The following is a 9086-nucleotide window of genomic DNA, read 5'->3' as shown; positions in this document are numbered from 1 at the left end:
CCTCCAGCTCCCCTAGAGTTAAAAAGTTTTTACCATTTTTGAATCCATTCGGCCGATGGTCTGACGATAGCACTTTTAGCACAGATCACTGAATCTGATTAAACCAGAAACATCTCGGTTAAAATGACCAAAGAGTTTCTATATTTTTTGTCTTGCAAGCTGGGGACTATTTTCCACAGGCGCTACGTGATATCATTGCGCCTGTTGCGGCAAGTTTCTTGATCATTACGCCGGAATGAGAGTATAGTTCCTAGTCATATTAGCCTAAAAAACGTTTTTCTATCGGGCTTAGTACACGATGTAACTACAGAAGAGTCAAGTTTTAAATAGGCTATATATATATATATATATATATATATATATATATATATATATATATATATATATATATATATATATATATATATATATATATATATATATATATCACATTAATGGTGATTTTTTTTTTTAAACATTTAAAAAAACATTTTTTTATTCTCTAAATTAGTATTTAGCAAAGATATAATTACTTAGATAAATAGGATAGCAGTTCATTTTCCTGAATTGCCAAAAGCCTACCAAACCATGTGATTTTGGCCCTTTACCAGTGGCGTCAGGGTGGGTTTATGAGAGTTAAACCAGTCTGTCAGATAGGGAGGGGTGTCGGAAGATACTACTGCTCAATTTAAAATGAGAAATGGGTGAACACCTCGTCTGCTGGGTCTCATTATAACCTTGCCTTGTGACAGACACCACATTACCGCATCGAAAGAGACCCTTTAAAAAGGGGGGATTTATTTTGTGGAATGAATTACCAAGTATAATTAAAGCTTTAATCTCCTTTTTCCCCTCAACAAAACAATTTTGTACGAACCCAGAGAAGCAATCCAAAATTAATTTACCGCACCAGTGATTAGTATTAATGCTTTGCCATTTTTTTTCCTCTTCCGTCGCTTGGCTCTCTCTTGCGCCGAGCTCAGATGAAAGGATATAGCCTGTTGTTACATGCGATATTCATGTGTAATTAACACAAGTCTCGCAGAGCACAGGGGGCAAGCTAGCATGTACACTTAATAGCTTTCATCCTGGGAACGGCAGCTTTTGTCTACCGCTGGCAGGGTGAGGGTAGTGTCTAAAACTTTGCTCGTCGAGCCTGTCAGTCATAATGTAAGGCCAGACTTAACCAACTCTTCCACCAGGCTGTTAATGGGTGATTAAGCGGGTTTTGATGATTTGATGAGAAATTTCATGTGGAGGTGTTTTTCACGTCAGGAAGGGATGGAGAAATGTCAAGATGCTTGAACTGCCTGAAAATGCTTATTTTGCTACTCGTAGCATTTTGCCATCTTAAAGCTTGATTTTTTAAAATTGCACATTTTCCTTTTTTTCCTGTTCCATGAACCTATTGCCAGAACTGTATAATACAGGTTTGCATTTCTAAGCATCTAAAAGTTCATCTCTCTTTGAAAACAAATAAAAATACTGCCATTTGAAACACAAAGAGATAAAAATAAAAGCTTTGTGCTTCTATCAATTGTTCTTCTACAGCAATCTTTTTATTTGTTCCTTTTCCAAGAGGTTTCTCTGGTGACCTCCAGACGAGGTGTAAAGTCTTCTTTGATTGGACGAGACCTTCCGTAGCCCGTGTAATGAGGGAATGACAAAGTACTGAACCATGGGATCAATGCTGGAGGTGGAAAGCTGTTCGTTAGCGTAGGTATGTGAACATCTTTGTGCTGTTTTGTAGGGTGCGAGTGGGATCGATGGTGCGTTTGCTTTGTGTAGGTAAATGATCATTGTGGAGACGGACAGGACCACTTTGTCTTTTGGCCCTAAGGGAACAAAAGACAAATTGGCCTAGAACTCCCATCGTCCCTTTCACTCTCAATTCTACAACTTAACACTGGCAGTGATACATAAGGAGGAGCAACGACGGCAAATTAGGTCAAATCATTTCCAGACGCTCTTATAGAAGGTCAAAGGTTACTAAAAGTAACCTTTGACCTTCTGTAAGAGCGTCTGAATGCCATTTGTTTCCAGTCAGTCACTGTTAATACTTATTTTGCTGTACCAACACTTTTAGTAGCAAATGTCGGAAAAAGGAGACATAATAGAACTTAATGATATACCTGCTAGAGATTTGGAGAAAATGTGTCTAAATTATGTTGTACATTATGCCCATTGTTGTCCTGGTCCTTGAATTTGGTCATGTGCTTGTGTGTATTGGTGTATTACCGTGTGTATTAGTAGTGGGAATTTTGCAGTTTACATAACTGCACCACTAGGTGGCGCCACGTGACTGTCTATGAGTGAGTCATTTAACTCATACACTCATCTGATTCGTTGAAACACAATGATTCATTCAGGAACTACACATTCCACTATTTTTACGAGTGAGTCAATAAGGCATTCATTGATCCTGATCTCGATCCATTCTTATTTGTCTTTGACATGGAAAAATACTTAGCACCACGTCAGGGTCGGAACAGATGTAGCCTACGAACCTTTGATTAAGTATTGCAGGTTTTTGAAAATGTATGGTGTTCCAGCAGCTCTAAATTATGATGATTTTTACATTAAAGGAATAGATCACCCCCACCAAAAAAAAATTAAATAACTGACTTGCAGTTATTTTCCGAGAGAGAGCCGAGTTCTGGCTTTTTAGCTGACTTCTGACTCAACGTACGACTCATGAAGTTGAGTCATAAGTCATAGTAACAAATTATTTTTGTAAACATGAAAATATGTGGTAACCCCCCAAAGGCATATAGGTTAATTTTACGCCGCAGTACTTGCTTATATATATATCCGATTTACGGGGCTTCAATATAATGGCAGCTATCCACCATCATTACCAAGCTTGGAAGAGCCAGGATAAAGTTTTAAAAACTCTTTTGACTGTATTTGTCTGAAGGAAGAAAGTCATGTACAACTAGTGTGGCTTGGGGGCGAGTAGTTTATGGCGTAATTTTTATTGTTGGGTGAACTATTCCTTTAATGACATTAATTAGGAGTCTTTTACAAGGCAGAGAGCTGAAACGTTAATTTGCTAGCAAGTTCAACATAAATTTCCCATCTGACAGTGATGCGTATGCTTGTTTTGTGTTTGTACGTTCATTATGTGAATCACATGTACACATATTCGAGAGATGATAGTAAGATCAAATCTAGGATGGTTTCTGCAACATTTTATAAATGAGGCCCCCAGAAGTTTTTCCCAATAGGAAAGAATCAAGTAAAAAAATATTGTTAGTGAGGTATTCCAACAGTCTCACAAACAATTTGTATTTTATGAGGTGGCTAATTCGTAAAGACAACTTTTATTTATTTATTTATAAGTCAAGTATTGTATTTAAATCAGCATAAAATGTATTTTGTGCATCTTTGACTATAATAAACAGTGAAAACAATGAGAAATAGCAGGATTTACGTGACACTCTGTATAACTTATGTTGCCTGCTAGTTCAATAACATTAGGCTTCTTTTGAAAAACATGCCATAGAGATGACATTCACATTTTATGCTACTAGACCAACCTATATCTGAAAAAATAAGTTAAGATTGAGCAAAAATATCTGAGTATTCCAATGAGCTGTGTGATAGACGCAGTGTATCCAACCATAACATAATGTTCAGTGTACATGCAGAGTAAAATATACCCTCATAATTCAGATGCCATAAATATTTCAAGCTCAGATATTTGAGTCTCTGTTATTGAAGAAAGAAATATTTATTTATAACCATATTAATCATGATAGTAATAATAATAATCATAATCATAATAATATAATGATTTCATTAATAAACAGTACTGGTTGTTTGAAGCACATTGGATGCATACAGAAAGAAAACTGAAATTTAGAGTACAGATCCAGGACAGCAGAAGTTTCGTCATTTCATTTTAAATAGAATACTTTATATTGGTTTCTTTTTTTTCTTTAGTTTTTTTTTTTCCACGCTTATGTATTTGGAACAACTTCAAAATTTGAAAAAGAATGAAAGAAAATGAAAACAAACAAAAGAAAACCCCAAATGATAGATTTGTTGTTGCGTAGAGCTTGTGTTGCACATGAAGAGAACCTTTAATATAATACATTTTATATTGAGATGACAGAGGAAGTAGCTTTTGTATATTTTCAGTAGAAAACAAAGGGGCTGGAAGCACACGCACATACATACACGCACACCATACACACTACATGGAGGGTAACTATCACTGAGACGACTAACTTGACTTCCATTCAAACTCTTGTGCTTCGGGGATCTGGCAATGACGATGAGGAAAATCATGTTGGCAGGAGTTCGTATTTTTCCTTTTTTGTGTTGGGAAAAGCAATTGCCAAGATAAGTTTGTCATTTCCATTGGCTTGACTGTGTTTGAATGAAGTTCAAGGGAACTGTGCAGACACAGGTGAGCTGCATAGCTGGTCCTACACCTGCCCTAATATTTAGAGCAGACGACCAGTGTAGATCTGAAGGACGTTTCGGATGGAGGAACAAGTGGCAGATACATGCGCTCGAGTTTCATTGTAGTTCTGACAATAGACTATAAGCAGACTACAGTTTGCATTGGTTCTCTGCTTTGGGTCGAGGAAGACGGCGAATGACTTTGGTGCTCAGGTTAATGGGCTGAAACAGAGAGAAGAGGGAAGACAACAAGCCAAAGAATACAGTGCAAAAGCTGACATATACCTCACAGCAGGGTCGAAAAAACCAGGACATGTAAACAAGTAATGCCTCGTACGGACTAAAGCAAAGAAATAAACCCAGAGGTCTGTAGAATTGACATCTTTTTGTTAGGTTGTTCAGTCACAATCTCGTCCAGAGCAGAATCCGCCACTCGGTTTTTAGAGTCCCTGAAACAACACGTCTTGGCCGAAGTTCCCGTCGCTATCTGACCCGGCGAACCGTTTTCCACCATCCTTCGGGTAACAAAGTAGCACAGTCGCTGAGATAGGAGTCACCAGCTTTGTAGAAAATAAAGTTTTGTTCTGAGAGGAAAAAATGCAGCAAGGAAGAGTAACATCATTACCTATGGAAGGGAACACGTCAGTTCTGTCATGTAACACCTGAGTCCGAGGAAGCGCATGATTTTGCAAAGCTTGGGAATGCCGTCTGTCGAGGTGGGCTATCTGTTAAATGTACCAATCCTTCTCACTGAGCCAAAATACACACTGTAAAAAGCATGAAATCGTGCAGTTGTTATTTCATAGAGGTGTGTCTTCCTGATCTGTCCCACTCGCTTTCACCGGTGCAGCCTAATGCAGTCAGGTTGATCCAGTCCTGTTAAATATGAAAATGCTGACCTGAATAAAACCGGTAACTTTAGATGTTATCAAAAGAAGCACATGTCTCTCTCTCTCTCTCTTTTTTTTTTTTTTTTTTTTACAGTGCATTTCTTTCCCAGGATAACATACTGCCATCTTAACAACATCGATTATAGAGTGACACCTCTTATGAATGTGGGTCAACTGTTCACCATTTGCATAAAGAAAAAAAAACTAAACAAAGGAAAGGAAAGTGGTTGTTGATAAAAACCAAAGAGCATAATTCTGCTCCGTCTCATCCAATCGTTTTATGTCTTTTCTGCCATTGTCCTGCAGGGTCATGATAATGTCCGTCGGCCAGCTGGAGTGCTCCTGCTATAAAAGAGAGGTGTCAGCTGGACCGTACAATATCTCTGTCGGGTCCGGCTTCAGAACGAAGACTCGGTTTACCGTGTCCACATTTTACAAAGTACTGCTTAAAAAACAAAGACATGTACATAAAAAGTTGAATTACATTCAATAGCTGAACCAAAGATACAGACGAACAGAAACAACGCCACACAAGTGAAAATCTCTCAGTACTTGCATAAATCGCCGCCGAAAATAAACCTGGACCACCATCGAGAAACAAAAAAAAGGTACAATCCTTTTTGAAGGGTCGCAAAGTCACAAATAGATATATCCATATATAAATGTTTTTCATACTGGTAATACAATAATACAACATTAGTAAATGGCTACAATCGACGTTTGACCACGCTGAGCAGCATGTAATTAGTACAACGTTTAAATATATAAGGATGTGTCACTGAAATGGAGCTCATTAGAAGTATAAAGGTAATCGATTTTTAATAAAACTTTGCTCGCAACCCTATGACTAAACTGGCACGTCGTCGTTTTCCACCTCGCAGCGGGCAGGAACCCATTTTCAAGATGGATAGTGAAACTCCCGTGACAATACCGAGAAGACAGCTCCAATTTTCTTAATTTGTAGCCTCATGACACCACATACAAAAGTGTTTACTACACAGCACGGCCACCTCCACAACACTACAATGAAATGCTTTTTGGTAGCCCTGGGCTCCGGGGCCGCCGCGACCCAACACGACTCTATAAAGCCCCCTTCCGCCCGTAAGCGCTCGCACACAACAACGCACGCACGCAACACGCACACATCCCAGTAAAACCTGCCGGCGGGCCATTTTGTATTGTGCTACAAACAACAGCGGGATGACAGCGCGCTCCCTACTCCAGACCGACTGGGCTCTGGTGGTTTATTTACAGTGTCTTCTCTCGCCCCGTTCCATGCGACACCTGAATAGCGACCTGATGTACTGTAAGACTGAAATTTGGAGTCCCATGCAAGTTTGTCTGCCTACATCTAGACGGGATGAATAACAGCTCCCTGTGTTCGCGACTAAAGAAAACCCCCTCCCCCACCCGAGGAAGCGATGCAGTTCAACCCACGACAAAAACCCACTGATGGAAGACCCAGCTGTGCCATATATTCAAGGGCTTTGGATGAAGAGGGGCCACATGGAATCGTGTCTGGTGGGTCTTCAGCCTCTCTGCCCGGCCTCCTTGACCCTCCTAGCGCAGGCCGGACAAGGAGGTCTGCGGTGGGAGGGGGTTGGGGGGTGCGAAGGACCAACATGTACACCCCCATCCCCCCTCCTACAGCACTAATTCATCACTCTGTTGCTAGTTTTTGTACTATTTTTTCTTCGCTTCTTTTTTGTAACATATTTATACATACATATATATCGCTATATAGATATATACACTCATCTTTTTCATCTTTTTGAAACCATAAACTTAAAAAAGTTTAGAAAAATAAAAAGTTTTATGACGACCTCTCCTCTTCTCCTCCACCCCGAAAGGCTGTCCCAGGTGAAAGCTAACCCCTCTTTTCATCCACAGCTTGGCTGCGTCAGTCTCGCGTCCCCACAGAGATATATAATGCCTTCTCCTGACAGCCTCGGTGTAAGGATTTCCTCTTAACTTCTTTTTGTATGTTTTTTTTTTCATTGACACTTTTCTTCCTTTATCCTTTTTGTTCCTTTTTAGCTGATGCTCTTCTCCGTTGTCTTCTTTCTTTATATTTACTAGAAATGCAAAAGAAATAGAGAAAACGTGAGTTAATCTGCATTGTATGATGCTGAGCTGCATGCAGACAGTGGGGTTCAAAAGTCTGAGACCATCAGCGAAAATGCTCTCTTTTTGCATTTTAATTATCTAATACATTTCTATTCAACGTTTTAAGGATGGCAATTTGAAGAAAACAATTAATCTGAAAGGTTCACATGAAACAGTGTTACTATTAATAATAATAACATATATAATACTACGATTTTTAAAAAAACATTCTCAATTACAAATTTTCAAAATCAAATTACATTATCAGCATAATGATTAATAGAAGATAATAATAATAAAAATGTAAAACCTTTGTCAATTATAATTTTCTATTCCAAATTACATTATCACTGTAATTATTTGGAACTCCTGGAAATCGTATGAAATAATAATAATATGAATACTAATTACTAATTACTAATATAATACTACTAAAAAAGATAGATAAACAGATCAACTTTACGTTACAAATTATAAGCACATTCAGCTAAAATCAAAAATAAATTGTATGTACAGAAGTCACATGATCAGTGTCACAATAAATACTGCAAAACCTAATATATTATTGATTTTACATCATAATTTACAATTTAATCATAAATGTTTGTTTTACTTTTTTTTTCTAAATCCTAAAACTTAGTTACAAGGTTTAAATTAGATTCTGAACCCCAGATCTTCAGTGTGATCTCAGACTTTTGGACTTGCATGATCTAAAAGAAACTAATTACACAATAAAAATGCAAATCATGCCGAAGGAAAATATATTCTGATTACATTATCTCCCATGCACCGGCTCAATATCAGAAACAATCCTTGGGTGTAACGCTAAACACACATTGTGGAATTATCCACCAAATCCAGGATTAGAGTAACTGAAGTGAAAATAGGGCTCAGCAGGGGGAGCTTTTGCTAAATTTTTTGCATAATGAGCGGAGCGGATTGATCAGAGGCTTGGTGATATCATTGCAGTCTGAGGAGGATGTTCAACACAGAGCTGAAAAAGACGTCCACCGGACAGGAAGAGAAAAGCGGAGAGAGGAGGAGATTCCGGGGTATCCTGGGGGCTCTCATCCTGACAGAAGCTCTCTAATTCAGGGAGATGTGGTGCCATGTGGAGGAGCCTCAGAAGAGGGAGCGGGCTGACTTTAATTTTAACATGACTTTGTAGTTCTTCACCCATCCCTGGAGGAGCACACAGATGTGCTCCAGCATACTGATCACGCCCAATGATGGGCCTCTGTTCTCTGCTTGGGGCATAATATCTCTGGAACAGACATGGGAGGCTCCTCAGGTTTTTGCTTGACAAACATGAACAGAAATCGACTGAGGAAGACGTAGAACTGTTGGTGGGCAGCCATGTCGATGGAAGCCAAACACGCTTGTAACATGAGTCTCCTTTTCAACATCCAAGTGCTGTCGTGTGTGCACTGTAAATATATATATATATATATATATATATATATATATATATATATATATATATATATATATATATATATATATACAGTAAATATAAAATAAATCTAAAAATATTACAGATTAAAAACAATTAAATAAAAATAACTAGCAAAACAGAAAAGACACATATAGTTATAAGTTTCCTTTTATTTAGACACAAAATTTGCTAAGTATTACTTGTTTGTATTTTATGTACATAGCTTGAACTACTGAACCTTGAGGTCCAAAAACAAATGGTACCAG

The 9086-nt window shown here is 38.2% G+C and overlaps 1 protein-coding gene across 1 annotated transcript in view; it reads right to left on the bottom strand.

Annotated features, from left to right (window-relative positions):
- Positions 1-3691: 3691 nt before the first annotated feature.
- Positions 3692-9086, bottom strand: part of rbfox3a (RNA binding fox-1 homolog 3a) — a 363663-nt gene continuing 358268 nt past the window's right edge. Inside the window, exon 16 of the mRNA XM_043253943.1 lies at positions 3692-7354. Within this exon, the coding sequence (XP_043109878.1) occupies positions 7352-7354 (3 nt within the window). The 3' untranslated portion in view covers positions 3692-7351. The remainder of the gene's footprint in view (positions 7355-9086) is intronic.

This window comes from Puntigrus tetrazona, chromosome 12, assembly GCF_018831695.1.
Source record: "Puntigrus tetrazona isolate hp1 chromosome 12, ASM1883169v1, whole genome shotgun sequence".
In the NCBI taxonomy this organism is placed as follows: domain Eukaryota; kingdom Metazoa; phylum Chordata; class Actinopteri; order Cypriniformes; family Cyprinidae; genus Puntigrus; species Puntigrus tetrazona.
This window is presented reverse-complemented; position numbering and strand designations above follow the sequence as displayed.